A 16,567-nucleotide genomic window follows, 5' to 3' on the forward strand; every position below is an offset into this window, starting at 1 on the left:
CCGGCATACACTAACCGCTCTACTGGGACATCTTTTTTCCACTAGTATCCCCGCATTTACCCCAGTTACCGCAGTCATGCCACCGTTATCTCTGTATAATGGGAAAGCAAGTTTGTTCCTTGTTAGCGAATTCCATTCCATCAGTGTTCTACTGACGTGCTCCCAATTAGTGAGTTTGGATATGAACAGTACCTGCGTTTATATGGTGTTAAACTAAAAAAAAGCAAGCAAAAAACAAACAAAACAAAAAAAAGGGCAGTTGTTCCTTCACCGAACTGGTGTGTGTGTGTGTGTGTGTGTGTGTGTGTGTGTGTGTGTGTGTGTGTGTGTGTGTGTGTCACGTGTGTGTGTGTGCGTGCGTGCGTGTGTGTGTGTGTGTGTGTGTGTGTAAGGCTTGTATGTGTGTACACGTGTGTGTGTGTGTGTGTGTATGTGTGTGTGTGTGTGTGTGCCAACGTGGCACTGGCAGCTGAAAGACAGAGAGATAGAGACAGACAGACAGACAGACTGACAGACAGACAGAGACAGAGACAGAAAAGAGAAAGAAAATGGGTGTTGAAAGAAAACTGTTAAGGAAAATGATTGCTTAAACAAATGGAACCAGAGAGAGGGGGGGAGAGGCGGGGGTGTGGGGGGGTGCTGGAGAGAGAGAAAGAGAAGTAGGTTATATTATACACACGCGCGCGCGCTCACACCGATTTTTATGATGAATTTCGCAGCATCTCAAAAGTAGTTTAGGTTTAGAATGATGTGGTCTCCGCCGCCTACCCCAGCCATTCCTTCTCCGCCCATTACCAAACACATCTCACAAACGATTCGTTGTGCAAAGAAAAATTTGTACTAGTATCTGAGCTGATAATCGGAATGCCCGCGATATTTCCTACCCGCTTTCATTTGCTCTTATTTACTCTGTTGCAGCTGGGACTGCCTGCTGGATGAAACTGGGATCTTCACAGAGTCGGAAGAAAACTGGGAGCAAGACCTCAGTGACGACATCAAAGCCGTCAAGAGGACGCAGCAAGATGACGTCACATTCACGCAATTCACAACAGCTTTGATGGCTGACGTCAGAAGAGAGCTTCATGCGTTCGTGTCACCGCTTCATGGAACTATTTAGCCCATCTGAGGACAAAACAGCAATACAGAGGGCGGTGGTGATGATGATGATAACGACGACAATGATTGTTATCGGTGGCGGTGGTAGTGACGTTATTACTGTTGGTGTTTAGGAGGGGATGTGTGCGGTGTTATGTTTGTCTCTATTCTTGAGTGAACATGACAGAAAAAAGCGCACGTAGGGAGTTACACATGCTCAGGTACACGTGTGCAGGACAATATTTATGTCAAAGATTCTATATAGCCATTACAGATCGAGAACTGATAAACCCCAAAGAATAATGAGCTGTGGTGGAAATAAGTTCTCAGACGTTCTATAACAGGTAACAACTGAACGTTACCCCCAGTATAGGCCTACCTACAATAAAAATTATTTTCTCAGACTCTTTTAAGTTAGACATTACTATCAGTAAGACGGAAATCATTTCTTGGACATTTTCAATTTTGATGTTATACTGAACGGAATTCATTTCTCAGACTTTTTCAGTTTAGATGATACCCAAAGTGTAGTCGAGATAATTCCTCAGACACTCTCGAGTCAGATGTTATCCCGAGTAGGCAAATAATAATTCAGCATACTGTATCAGTCACTCTCGAGTCAGATGTTATCCTGAGTAAGCAAATCATGTAATAATTCAACATACTGTATCAGTCCGTTGGTGATACCCCGACTATACTAATGGAGACAGTTCACCAGAAGCTCTAAAATTAGACGCCACCAAACTATGATGGAAATAAATACTCTGCAGAGTCTCTCGAGTTAAATAGTAGGCTACACGAGTAGAATACACATAATTCCAGGACTCTCTCTCTCAAAGATGATGTTTGTTGGTGTAAAAAAGCACATTCATATGCAAAAGCGATGAATCTTACAACACCCCCGCCAGAGACAGTGAACTACGCTGGCAGCTTGCACGTATATTTGATATTTGACTCTACGAGACTTACCCCCTAAGCATACCCCCACCCCCCAGCCCCCAATACCCTCTCCTCCGCAACCCCGTCCCCCCCCCCCACCCCCCGCCCCCTACACCCCCCGTCCCCACCTCAACCATCCCTCCACACACGATCATCTGATTGTACTTCCCAAAGAACAAGAACGGCTTTCTACTTCACTCCGCCCAGAGAATATTTTGCGCAATGCATGTCCAGGACACATTTGCCAAGTGGATGAAGCTACGATTCCCACTATGTCAGTGAAATAATTTGGATGAATGACTGAATGATTCATACTTTACTGAGCAGTCCACACACACCCATTAAAAAATCCCGGCACTCAGTTCTGGACTTTATCCTGCTTCACCTGAATTATCATGCATTTATTAGTCTGAGTGAAAAAAAACAAAACGATGCCATGTGATGTCTCATTAATGTGAGTCAGTAACTATACATCTTCAAAGATGCGACCACTTCTCTCTCTCTCTCTCTCTCTCTCTCTCTCTCTCTCTCTCTCTCTCTCTCTCTCTCTCTCTCTCTCTCTGTCATATTATTCAACCTTTCTCTCAGTCTTTACAATGGAAATTTCTATCTCTCAGTTATTTTTTCCGTTCATATTCTCAATTTCATTTGCACGTGTGTGTATGATTTTTGTTGCCCTATATACCTGTTTGATTTTCATTTGTTACCTTTTCACCAGCTTTATATATGGTTTTGATACAGACTCTGTTTTGTATGTCTCTCATCTGAGAAAATACATAACTCAAGTTTGGCTGTGCTATACGAATTCGTTCAGGGTAGACTAAGAGATGCCGAAAAGATCGTTACAATGTATATAGTGTATAAATGCCGCAAATCATATGTGGAGTACATAGCACGCGCACTTCACACATCATGGTTGTTACTTACTGTGTTTATTGTAGATAGCAATGCAAATAAATCGCATACGAGCACAGGTATACGCTTCAGTAAATAACAGGCATGCTGTGTTCATTATACACAGACAAAAATAAATGTGCGTTAAGGTGTAAAGCAAAGAAAGAAGACAACCACGAGAAGTGTAGTATACCTAGGTATACTTGTACAGTTTACTTCATACAATGTCATGCTTCAGCCAGAAAATATATAATCATACATACGTGTATATATATATATATATATATATATATATATATATATATATATATATATATATATTATGACGTTATCCCACTGGCTGGGTGTCAGTTTGATGTGCATTTATTTGCTGTTGTATGTTGTTGGATTCCGGGCTATAATGGGATTCCTGTTAATGTATTGTTGCTGTCATGCTGGAAAACGATGTGCTTGTTAGATAGTCATGCAAGAACTGTGTACTCTCTTTTTCTCTCTTTCACGCACGTAGGCCTATACGCACGCACGCACACACCCACCACTGTGTGCTTAGGTGCCTTTATTCCGGGCTACAGCCGTAACCACTTGTCGTTTTCATACAAAACGTGTGCAGTGTCTGTTCTATACACTTTTCCTACGTTTTATCCCATATCCCACACGAAATACGAAACGCAGGGCAGTATTTTGGATATTCAAAGATTCTGTTTGGCGTTTCATCTTTTTCTAAAGATTTGTTAATGAAAGTTGGATAGGCCTGCAGCTAAATTCATTTTCACCTGTGGGTGGAAAACATTTTTTTTTTTCTCTGTCGCTTTTTTAAGATAGAAGTCGAAACTACTCTGACTGACACTAGTCTTTGCAGTCATCAACTATTTATTAAAATGCTAAAAATAAAAAATAAAATAAATAAATAAATATTTTTTTTTTAAATCCCTACACACAAAATAAGTGAAATTTATTGTTTGTAGGTATTGTCTGCCCCGGAACCGGGCTTTCTCTACCAATCAGCTCGTTCCAGGAAATCTTCAGTTCTCAAATCTTACCAATTGTCGCTTGCTTTTATTTTCTGCGGACGTACAAATGCACTGCACTTTTGTCGATCGAATTCGTTTCCAGCCCGAACGTTTTCTTTTTTATCAGCTAAAAAAAAAAATATAATAATAATTTTTTTTTTTTTTAAACCAACCACCTGCATACGCTTTGATGTTCCTTTTGGTTTCCAATTCTTCCTTTCTTTTATTTCTCACTTTGCTGGGACGTCAGTTGACCCCATTATTTAAAACACTGCTTAGTGTACGCATTCACATCTCTTAGTATATTTCCACGCAAAACTGTCAGATGTGTAAAGGTTTGTTGGTTTTGGGGGGTTGGGGGTTGTTTTTCTTCTTCTTTTCTTTTTATCCATTTGTACCTGTTGTGCTTCTTCAGCATGCTAAGTGGTGACGTATAAACGCTTTTTTGTTGTTACTGCTGTTATTGTATGTGTTCAATGATCGGTTTATGTAAGAGATTGACATAGGCTTATAGCCAAGTGAGTGTTGGGTAATCAATGTTTCCACTGCAATGGGAAATCGTTTGCAGCTTGGTCTTTTGTGGAGGACCATGACTCGCAAACTAGGAGGCAAAATTGCAGTGGCTCTTAGTGCTGCAGCCTTGGGGGCTACTTGACCTTTGGGGACCATCCAAAGACTGTCGATCCAAAAGCTTTGGCTCAAAAGTGTGGGGATGTGACTTGGGCAAGACACTCCTCAATGATTAAATTCTAGCCCAGATAGTCTGATCAGCAGATGCCTCTTCTCTACCGTTCTGATGGACACAGTTGGGCACAACTCATTATATAATACATATTGTGTCTACGTTGTTTCAACATTAACTCAAAATGCTTTTTCTGGAGAGTTAAGGACAGAATGTCAGTCCTTTTAACAACTGCTTTGAGCACACCAAGTAATTATGTAATGTTTTGCTTAAAATCAGTCAAAATACTATTACATGTAAAGATGTTAAAGAAAGGAAGCGTGCTGTTTTAGTGTTAGTGAAAGAATTAGTCATATGTAATTATCAGATAACCTATTTTATCACAACATAATACAGAAATCTATTTCAACAGTTATAGTATTGTGTTTGTATCAGAAATTACCCACCCTTTCAAATCAAGTGTTGTCACAGCTTTAAACACACGTGCGTGTGTACATGTGTGCACACACACTCAAAAAAACAAGCATGAATACCTGCATTTGTTTGCGTCACCACTCCCCTTTCCTCAACACACACGCATTTGCGCGTGAGCACACACACACATGCATGCAAGCGACTGGCACAGATACCAGTCAACACGTTCTTATTAATCATTTTTATCTACCTCAGACTGCATTCATCTGTACACATTAATTGTGCCTTCTCATCAACTGAAAATGAACTGTGTGTACCTTATTTTTTGTGAGAGACAATAATTAGCTGTCTACAAGTACAGCTATGTATGGAAATGTCGACTGTCCAGTCTCATTGGTATTTATATTCTATTTTTTTGTATATAAAATCATGTACATGTTGTTTGTATGAAAAGTCATTTTCAAATGAAATCTGTAAAACATTTCCTGTGTTGTTCTCTCCACAAGTACCATTTGCGGTGCGTGAGTATGAGTGTACGTGTGTTGTGTATGTGTGTGAGTGGTGTGGGGGGTTGGTGGGGGTGTGTACATGTGTATAAAGATAAAGGATAATGTCAAACTTTCTCTTTAGTATGAAATTGTGTTGAAAAAGTCAAACAAGTGAAAGGATGGTCTTAAAGCTTTAAAAAGATTTGCATCAGCTGTCGACATCAGTGACAACTTTAAGCCTTGATTGAGTGATGTTTTTGCAGGTGTTAAAAAAAAAGAAAAAATTATTCCTTTTAAATCTTAACTGTGCATACTGTCAGTACCATGTGGATCTGCACTGTTGAAGAATCATGCATGTTGCAAACAACGGTCAAATTAAAAAGGAAGCAGAATAACAGAGAACAGCACAGTCGGGAATGTGACTGGACACTCCACAGTTGTGTCGTTGTTTTTCATATCCACATGAGCTCAACAGCAGGCAGAAAAAAACTCATCTTCACTTTTCGTATCTCATCTGGTACAGTATATGCATACATGCAAATGCACAGGCCCTATCCCATGACCCTGAGAAATAATGTTGGTTTTGCATTCAGCAAACCTGACCAAACCAGGTTTCGGGACCAGCGACAGTGACATGCAGTCATTCATTCTGAATAAAGACACAAAATACAACCATTCAGATTTTTAAAAATTTACGAACAGCGACAACTTCGATCAGTCTCACTAAGGACAAAAAATAGCAGTCCATGATTTCATTTGCGTATTTTATTTTGTTATATTCAAAATAATCATTCACAATTTTCAATTTTATAAACAGCCTTAACTTTCAGTTTCACCATGGACAAGTCATGGGAGTCCAAGATATCCTTTTACATTATTTTTATTTTCAAATGTAAAATAATCATTCAGATTTGTGTATTTTACAAAAAGCCACAACTTTCATCATCAAAACCACTGAAATAAAGCACAGCAATCCATTCTATGATTTCCACTTTTATGCTCATTTTATTTTCATACACAGTATCATTCAGACATTCCTATTTTACACACTCACACAACACTCATCAAAATCATTTTCATATTTCATGCTATAGTCACATCTTTACAAGCATTCACACACGAAAGCACTGTTAAAATCAGAACGGTCGGAACTTCCTCTCCTGTTTCATTTTCTCAATGGCAGATTTGTCTTCCTGGAACTGTTTCTGCAGGTCCTCAATTCCTGTAAAACAAATCAATCAGATAAAAAAAAATATTGACCAGCAGAATCACCACAAACACAGCAAAAAGTATGGTGGGGTGGGTGATTTCCCTTCAATAAAAACACAACTGAATAAACAGATATCATCAGAGTTATATCCTAAGGTAGTTTAATTCAATAATGTTTGTTGTTGTTGTTTTTGCCACAGATAATACAATTAAAAATCCTTCTACTGAAATGTCTACCAAAAAATCAGGATAAAGTGACAAACCAAGCAACACACTGTTGACCACTCTAATGCCAACCACTTCATATTGAATAACATCGTATTCAATCATAAATACCACCAATTTAAGTATTTTGATTACGATTCATAAATCATTTATTTGCTTTTATCCACAACCCATCAACCTCTTCCCTCACCCCAAAACATACAACACACATAATCACAAAAAAATACTTACTTTTTCTCTTCATTTCCCTGTTCTGGAATGAATAAAAATTGACCAGTTCCTGAAACAAAGCAAACAAGTATATCATTTTAGCAGGGTAGTATTCTTCGCTTTTCTCTGTAATACCAAACAAAATCATGCGATTCTAACTGATTCGCACCAGTGATTCTCATTTTTCTGGGAATAAGAATTTCCACTGCCACATTCTGCAAACCAAACAATATTATCTTTACTGCGAACCAATATTAAACACTGCAACATTCTAATCTCAGGAAAATAAGACTCGTTTTTGTCTCAGACAAAAACAAAACATAACATTAAATAAAACAAAATTAACTACATACAAACAAAACTGCTGACACTAAACAAATAACAGAAATTAATCCTCTTCAACACAACACTGACATCTCCACTTTCATGAAATAACATTCTGAACATACAACAAAATACAATGCTTCACAAGAACCATCAAAGCAGAACAAAACTGACCAATGAACAGTTTTAGATTTCAGAAAAAACAATAAATATATGAGTCAATCTGTTTTTAATCCACAGCTTTTACAAGTGCATGTAAATGATACGGATTATCACAGAAACAGTAACAAAACAAACAACAAAACATGGGTAACAGTGGATTATTTTTGTAAAACTGAAATGTTTGTAACAGAGGTCCAGGGTCCACTTGAAAGTTGGATGGATGGAGGGAGGGGTGGGGTGGGAGGGGCTATTAAAATGCCAAGATGGAAATTTATTTAATGTGAAAGTACTCCTGCCCATCACATAATCACTCAGCTCACTTCTGCCTAAACCAGAGCACTTTACAGGCACCAATACTTGGATTTTTGCACCTGCACACCCACACAGTGCTCATGCAACAAATCCTGATTATCAAAACAAACTGGTTCAATCTTTCTTCAAAGTATGAACTTGGGAAGGGACACAACTCTTGCTAAACAATGCTTTTAATCCCGACAATCGGACAATGCCATTCAGAACGAATGTTGCACATGAAGTAGTCTGTCAAAAATACCCCCTTTCTCATAGATTTAGTTTTTTCATCACACACAAAGACTGTTTTAACATGCTGTCACAATTTAACAAAACTGACTTTGCATATCACAACAAAAAAACATGGAAACACAAAACCAATATCAAGTTTAATAAACCTAAAACAGATCTTCAAAACTATTAGTTACAGAATAGTTGGATGCACTGGTACAGCACCCCTTCACACACAAACTCTTTCCAATAGAGAAATCATTCCCAGTGTGGCAGCATGAATTTATTTGAAAGTGAAGAAACCAGGTAAAATCAAAACGACATGAAACCAACAGGCAGCTTGCCACCCAGCTCACCTTTCTCTTCCGCTTCTTGCTCTCCTTCGTCTTCACCCTGGCCTCTTCCGTCTCTGTTCTGGGGGCACCCTTGTTTTTCCCCACCCTGGTCACTGTGATCCAGCCATCCTCATCAGGCTCATTCTTCTTTGCCTGCTCCTCTTTCTGTTGTTCAAAACAATGCAACACATATACTAACACACACATACACCACCCATCCTTCAAAGCAGGAGGCTAGTTATAAACATTTTTTTAAGGGGGAAGGGAAGGGGATAGGGAAGAGGGGTATGAAAGGAAAACATGAGTTAACTCAAGTTTAAAACTGACTATGCATGTATTAGTGTGTATACAAACATACACACAAGCATGCATATGTGTGCATGCATGTGCATGAATTACAGTGTCGGCATCATAATTAGAATAATCTGTTACTGCAGTGAGTCTAAAACAGTGTTATTAGCATTTTTGACCTTATTTGTTGTTGCAGGCAAGTGTATCTTTAATATGTCATGAAACCTAAGACAAAAAAGTTACAAAAGCAGTCTTCCAGGAAATGAAAGCACTTAATAAACCAAATCTGGTAGGACAATGAACAATCTGCTCATCTCAGTCCCAATACAATCATAATATATATATGGCCAAACTGCAATGTCCTTTGTTATGAAAAGCTGCTGTTTCAGATGTATACTAACAACATCTAAACTGAATTAGGTCTGTGAATGGCAATACACATTCTACATTGTTTGTATATATAACAACAGCTTGCCTTCAGTATTGCTGTTAACTTCGGCTTCAATATCTGTTATAATTTTTTTTACTCTGACATCATTTCCAAACAGTGTTTCACACAAATTTACCGAGATTCATTTTCATCAACTTCAGCATGGACAATCTACTGATTATACTCGTTGTTGAAAGATATAACAGATGTATGTTAAATATCACAAATGTTGCTGATGTACGAATGATCAATACAAATAAGAAATGCTCACCTCTTTTTCTTTTCTATCATGCTCTGCAATTTTTTCATTAATCATGTTCTTTATATCATCAATATCAAACGCACGACTTGTGAGATACTGTTCCTTGTATCCTGCAAAAGAAACAAAGATTTTTCATAAATGCTTTAGTCTGAAGAATGTTTTACCTTGAAAAATTTTAAAACATAAATTCCCCCCTCTGTCTCATTTCATGAAAACCTACCTGCTTTCTGAGTTCAGTTTATTTCAGATTAACTGGCTGGCTGTTGTAACCTTTCACAATCCATCATTACTGTAAATGTGTTTCCCATATCAGGCAGGCAGAGCTTATGACTGAAGAACACATTCAAAGTCCCATCCAGAACCAGTGAAACTTCTACAGCAGTCACAAAGCGGAAGTCCAAACTGGCTCTAGACTTTGTGCAAACTCTTATTTTCTGAGGACCACCTCCCTTCCCACATTGTATGGGCACAAACCATTTGGCAAATACTGCCTGGCACATCTGTTAACATGCTCATAGGTAAATAACAGGTACAGAGAAATAAACCAAAGAAGTTTTTTGTTTGTTCCAATGTACCTTTTTCTTACTAATAGTAAGCTGACGAGAAGAGTTAAGCAGTACTGGTTTGATTCAGCAGATTTTACTGCACTTGTCTGATGTTAAATCATTCTCATCGGATCATCCCCAGCCTCATTTACATCTGACTACACTGCACAAATATGTAAATTGTATTCATACTTGCAAGGCCATGCTCCAAACTGTCTCCAGATTTCAAAATGAGAGGGCAGTGATATGGAAGCTCCACAGCCTTGTCAGCTGCTTCCTGGCAGCTAAATATTATATACGCCACTCTGTGAATTTTCTGAAACACAAGGCAATCATATCATAAATGACAACTTTATGACTGAAAAAAGGTAATTCCAGGTTATCATTGTATCAATAATACTCAGTAAGAAAATCACTGCAGCTAGGAAAGAAAAGAAAGAAATGACATAAAGAGGGAAAAATACATCAATCAACCAGAAAAGAAAGAAAGAAAGAAAAAAAAAAAGAAACCAAGGAAAAAAAGCAAAAAGAACAGCAATCATCTTGATGAAAGTACCTTGCAAGCTGCTGTGGTGTGTGTGTAATCTTCCTCCTCCTTCTCGTCCTTCCCTCTGGATGGTGCATGCTGCAGAATCACCTTCTCCACCTTCCCACAGCATCCGAAAGCGTGCTTAAAGTCAGACTGGACAAAATAAAACAACAAAAAACCCATGAAAAAGTCATATACCTGTTTGTTTCACATCAAATTCAATAGCAATCAGACTGCAATGAAAAATTTGTTTTCAGTTTTCATGGATGCAGCAATTTTGTGAACTCACTTCTGCAGGTAGAATTTCACCCAAATGATTCTTTTAAAACCTGTTTGTTTTGGCAGCCATTCCCTGTCAGTGGAAGCATATGAATTATGAGGGAGGGAGGAGGAGAGAGAGTGAGAGGTGCCTTGGAGCAGAGCCAAGGCAGGTGGAACCCCGACCCTATCACCCGGAGGAACCACTTGCATGCTGGGAGAGACAGCCACGCTGGCATGTACCTGGATTAGGATAGGCTGCCTGCTGGCTGCTGGTGCACGAGTGGCGGGTGAAGGGCAGGGGTAAGTCATTAGGGGTGGGCCGGTCTGGAGGTGGCTGCTGGCCTGTGTGGAGGGCGGAATGTGTGCGGCTGGCGCCTGTACGCCCTGGGCTGGCTCCTGGGTTGCGCCCTGATGTTGTGCTCGACTGCTCCCCATACGTGCGCTCTCTGCCTACAGTTCCCTATTTCAGTATTTGGTCAGGGCTTCCCCACTGCGGCTATAAAATGCCACGCAGACTTAGGTAGGGACCTTGCCCTGGGCGCAGGCCCTCTCCGCACTTTGGCACACATGCGGCATGCTCTGCAGCAACAACCCTACACCTTCAGGCACAACAATGTAACCACCCTCAGACCGCGCCCGCGTCAGTCTTCAACCTCAAACGGTATGTGTAATTAAACATTAGTTTCCAAACCACCATCAGTTACAGTTCAAAACCTTAATCAACAATTAGGACAATCTCAACTTCTTCTTGACCAGATTTCTAATTACAGTTTTGTGTAAAAAACTAATGATCTGTTGAGAGAGGCTGAAAGTATCTATGCTTCTGTAAAAGCCTCATGGAGCAAAATGCTCAAGATCCCAATACTGACTATGGATGTTAGGTAATCCAATTTCATAAAAACATCACAAACATGCAATGATCATACGCATCATTCATGACACTTCACAGAAAAAAAGAAAAATCATACCCATCATTTCTACAAGAAGGAAAACAAAAACAAATTATGTCACGATGTAGAGAATACAATGAACTGTACTTTGATATAACATTACAAATTCTGCAAAAGATGATGGTGGTTTAATGAAATAAAACTAAGTGGAACATGAATTTTGACGTAATGCAATGTCAACACCAATCCAGTTGGCATGGCTGATGTTTCTCAATCAAAATCCAAGCCCTTAACAACTTGACCATATGGCACAATCCAACAGGTTGTTACACTTATATCTGTCTATTGATATTTCTCTTGTTTTCACACTTCCATCGGCTATTACTTACATAAGTAACTAATAAGTGATACTAGTATTACACATCTAAAGGAATAATTCTATAACACACAAGAAATACAAAAAGAAAAAAAGGTTTCAGCTTAATCTTAAATAAAGTGATTAAATGAAATTACTGATTTACATAGAAAGAAGTTATCTAATACATTTCTAAACAATGTTTGTACAATGTATTTTTCACTCTGCTTTCTTAGTTTCTATCTCACCTCAGTGGCCCAAGCAGGGGTGTTGTCCACAAAAACTGTTCTGTCTGGTGGTTTCATTCCCTGCAGCTCTGCCTGTCTCCTTTCTAACTTTTTTAAGTACATGTACTGCACCGTCTGCCTGCTTTCTGCAGCCTTAACAGGAACCACTGCAAGAGAAAAGTCACTGAAATTTCATTTTGAGATGTGACATGCAAGAAAACTACAGTAAGCAACTGAGTAATTAAAGCAGAATCTTTTCAATCAATCAAAGTAAGATTGCTGGGACTATAAGTGGAATCAGAATGACACATATTGTACTACTACTAATAATAATAATTAATATTGCTAAGGCGTTTGACTTCTGATCCAGTGGTCAGGGTTTGATCTCACATTTTAGCCTGGTGTTGTGTCCTTGGGAAAGGCACTTTACTCCAAGTGTCCTCACTCCACCCAGGTGCGAATACACACCTGACTTGGTAGTTGGTTGAGGAAAGTTAAAATGGCAAAATGAGAGGACTGGGCCCCGCATTCCTACACCAAGCCTAAGACACAGTGAACAGGAGTTAGGTTTCATGTTGGTCATCAGTCATTGTTGCATATAAATTTGAAATAACCCATCAATGTGGCTGCCAGCCGGTCACTTGACTAATTGGTTTTTCCTAAAATCGGCCATGCTAGAACACAGTAGAAGGGTATTTGTAGACTTCTCTAATTCTACTGCAAAACAATTGTAATTGCAATTTCAAACATTAAAATAATAGAGATAATCCTTTCTGCTCTGCAGTTAGAAATTGAGCAGGTGAACTTTGTGAAAATAATAAACTTAAAATAAACAAAAATAGAAATTTCTGAGATGGGAAGCAAAACAAGGTACGTTTACACAATGGCATCGTTGCTTGCATATTTTGAACTGCGGTGGAATTAAGTGCAATTTTTTCCCCCTCACTGACCTTGACTGATGATGGCTTTGATTCATGCAGAGCATTTCGCAAATTTTGGGTGTTAAGGAACTAAAACTACGTTTTCAATCACGTCCCTCTGACCATCCATCCTTACCCAACAATCTACTTTCTTATATCTATTTATTCATTTCGCTGTTTGTGTAGCGACTTGAACCGACACGGCAGCAGGCTGTATACAAACATTTAAGTGTTGGCATTGATCCTACCTGTAGCACGATTGGATAACAGGCGACCGTTGGTAGTTTACTGGCGGTTATATTTACAGCTATCCCGATGACAGCTTTGAGGTTAGGCTTCGGATTGTTTTTTACTCCCACCATCGCCAAAGGAAAATACACCACAGCAACCCCCCAGTAAGTTTCTTGTGAAGATGAAATCTCTTGTGTTTTGTTTCCTTCCTCCGTCCTGGGTTTTAAACTGACCGTATTGCATTCTAAGGTATACTGAAAATGCCATATGCTAAAACCTCAATTTAATTCCGTGAACTTACCAGTGAATCCCTTTATTGTCACATTTGGAGTCGTGTTCTCTGCCATACTGACCACATGTGTGCAGTGCAAACCGGAAGTGAACAAGAGTTTGAAACGTCTTTTTATAGATTCCTGGACAAAATCTATCTTTCAATATTTTTCCAGGTACAGAAACAGATACAGAAGTTGGGACTATAATAAGCCTCACGGCTTTTCCACGTCCCATCTTCAGATATGTATTTTAAGGTTTGCGTATGCATGCTAATTTGCCTATCAATTAATTGTCAAAATCATATTTCTGGGTTAATGATCAGTCTGGGGTCAGTCGTTTTCCAGAGTGAAGATTTTTGAAGCCGCTGATTTGGTTTCCTTTAACAGTGCATTGATTGCATCCTTTAACAGCTCTGATGCTGAAGGATGATTTGCGAACACATAAAAATTTGTATTTGAACTTCTGGTTATATCAGATTTGTTCAGTTATACGCCGTAGTTCGCCCGGGTCGGCAACTTGAGTCACTGCGGCCGGTGTCGTCGAGTCAGTCCGTCCAGTCAAGTTTTGCCGCCGGTTTATAATCTTGAAAACTTGTGTCATATCTCCCCTGTAGCGTCAGTATTTCAACGAGTGTACATTCACTTGTATCAACCGATTTTGGTAATCTAACTCCCTCAGTTCTGGCACCATTCTTGTTCAGTTGCTCTCTTTTAAGTGTTCACCGCCTGAGTTTTAACTTTCAACATACACCGCAGCCAGTTGGCCAGGCTACGCGGCACCAGCTGTGCCATCCCCTCACAACAATAATCGTAATTACTCGCGGAACCAGATTGAGTGAGCATTCCCAGAGTGGACCATGTGACTGCCCATAGACACGAGATATCTTTTTAGTGTCAACAGTCCCTCCGTCCGTCCGCCCCGGCCGGCCGTGGCGTCAGTGAACAACTGATCGGGCCGACGCCGACGGAAGACTGACCTTGTTGACAGGAACCATGGCCGCGGCCTTCGCGACTTGAACCCAGTGAAGGCCAATTGTAGGAAATCCCCAAAACAGCCGGGAGAGCTGTACGGGGTGAGATCGGGGTGGGGGTCGGAACTCGAGAGATCATCATGGAGAGTTGCGTCATGTACAGCGGCAAGTTAGGCCGCGCTTCACTGACTGATACTCTGATGCTTATCACTCACTCACTCATTCCCTTGACCGCTGGGGTCGTTGGGGGGACATGAGGAAGATGTCATAGCTCGCCACGCCGTTATGTTGGCAGCTGTCGTGAGGAGATCTGGCATCGTCATTTTGGTCCATTCCTTGACGTTGTCGGACCAGCTCTTTCTCTGCCGCCCCCGGCATCATAATATCTATTTATTTGTCTGTCTACCGTGACTGATCTATTTATTCATTTAGGTCTAGGATTATCACATGCCACTACTGAGGTCCAGATTAGGATTGCCGGGGATTAGGTTACAAAGCTGTATGTTTACTTTCATATTTATATCCTGTCAACCACTGACTCCAACTCATTTGACTGAGGTCACTCCCGGCAGAGGAAATTCAGTTGACTCAAGGTAATTAACACTACCTATCGAATCCGTGAAGTGAATGATACTGTCAGCAGTCTGGTCAGTAGTGATGAGTTTAACGACATACTGGCAATCTGCCCTTAATTGGTCAACTGACTCAGTTGAGGTGCTCGTGGCTGCAGCGGTGGTCTTTTCCCGTGAAGGGTGGTGTGGTCGAGGCCGCGTTGGTCCTGCATGGTGTCCTGTGCCGGGGGGTGTCATAGTCCTGGCTGGCGGTCCGACGGAGGGGGGTCCTCGGCAGTGTGGTAGTCGAAGTCACGGACGTACATTTTAAGCCGCCGTGGGTTGAAATACCCATTTGAACCCGCCACAGCGGCACGCTCAATCCCCTCCATTCCTCATTCCCGTGTCTCCTTTCTTCTCTGCCTCGATCTGTCTGTCTGCGTCAGTCTGTCTCTTACTCAATCCCGCTCCCTGTCTTTCTCTCTTACTACTCTCTTCATATAATTATGAGTATGTTGGGTTACTGTGTAATCACGGTGGATACTTTGCCGTGAAAAACAGAAGGCTATCTTTTCAGTTTGATATATTCATATCATTTTATAAAAGCTTACCTAATTCAGTGCTTCTTCTTCGTTCGTGGGCTGCAATTCCTACGTTCACTCCGGCGTATGTTCACGAGAAGGCTTTTAAGTGTACTGCCGTTTTTACCCCGCCGCCATGTAAGCAGCCGTACTCCGTTTTCGGGGGGGTGCATGCTGGGTATGTTCTTGTGTCTATAACCCACTGAATTCTGACATAGATTACAGGGCCTTTAACGTGCGTATTCAAGTTGATGTTCTGCTTGCGTATACAAACGGAGGGGGTTCAGGCACAAGCAGGTTTGCACATATTTTGACCTGGGAGATCGGACTGAAAAATCTCCACCCTTTACCCAGGCGCCGTTACCGAGAATCGAACCCGAGACCCTCAGATTGAAAGTCCAACTCTTTAACCACTCGACCATTGCGGCCGTCGTACCTGGTTTAATCATTCAACTATTTATCTATTTTCGCCACGGCGTCGTGTTCGCTCATCAGTCCTCTGTCTTTCTTTTAAGAAATACGTTATCTGTTCTGTACTGTAATAACTTTAATAATTGTTGGTTTTTAAGTTACCGTTCTCAAGTTGTTCAACGCGCCATGTTTGTAGCCCTGCTTATTCAAGGACAACAGATTGTGAAGAGTGGGTGGGTGCCACAAACTAGTAGCACTGCCTCAGTTCGACAGTCAATTCCATACGAAGCCAAACTATTTCACGGCAATTTTTGTGCATGTATGAAACGAT

General features: G+C 40.4%; 1 protein-coding gene and 1 long non-coding RNA gene across 3 annotated transcripts in view; one reads left to right on the forward strand and one right to left on the reverse strand.

Moving 5' to 3' along the window:
* Positions 1 to 5,517, forward strand: part of LOC143292697 (uncharacterized) — a 25,873-nt gene extending 20,356 nt beyond the window's left edge. Inside the window, exon 3 of the long non-coding RNA XR_013056678.1 lies at positions 919 to 5,517. This is a non-coding gene — a long non-coding RNA (uncharacterized LOC143292697). The remainder of the gene's footprint in view (positions 1 to 918) is intronic.
* A 749-nt stretch (positions 5,518 to 6,266) lies between these two features.
* Positions 6,267 to 16,530, reverse strand: LOC143291950 (ribosomal RNA-processing protein 7 homolog A-like). Of its 2 annotated transcripts, none has more exons than XM_076602100.1 (8): positions 16,399 to 16,530; positions 12,321 to 12,466; positions 10,594 to 10,719; positions 10,230 to 10,353; positions 9,502 to 9,602; positions 8,531 to 8,674; positions 7,188 to 7,236; positions 6,267 to 6,744 (listed from the first exon to the last, which is right to left on the reverse strand). In XM_076602100.1, exons 2-8 carry the CDS (start codon positions 12,420 to 12,422, stop codon positions 6,659 to 6,661), a joined length of 732 nt encoding a protein of 243 aa, XP_076458215.1. In that variant the 5' UTR covers positions 12,423 to 12,466; positions 16,399 to 16,530; the 3' UTR covers positions 6,267 to 6,658. The 2 variants fall into 2 exon arrangements, with proteins under 2 accessions (XP_076458215.1, XP_076458214.1); XM_076602099.1 differs by lacking the exon at positions 16,399 to 16,530 and adding an exon at positions 13,752 to 14,637 and having other exon boundaries at positions 6,268 to 6,744.
* Between the last annotated feature and the right edge of the window lie 37 nt (positions 16,531 to 16,567).

Source organism: Babylonia areolata, chromosome 18 (genome assembly GCF_041734735.1).
Source record: "Babylonia areolata isolate BAREFJ2019XMU chromosome 18, ASM4173473v1, whole genome shotgun sequence".
Taxonomy (NCBI): domain Eukaryota; kingdom Metazoa; phylum Mollusca; class Gastropoda; order Neogastropoda; family Buccinidae; genus Babylonia; species Babylonia areolata.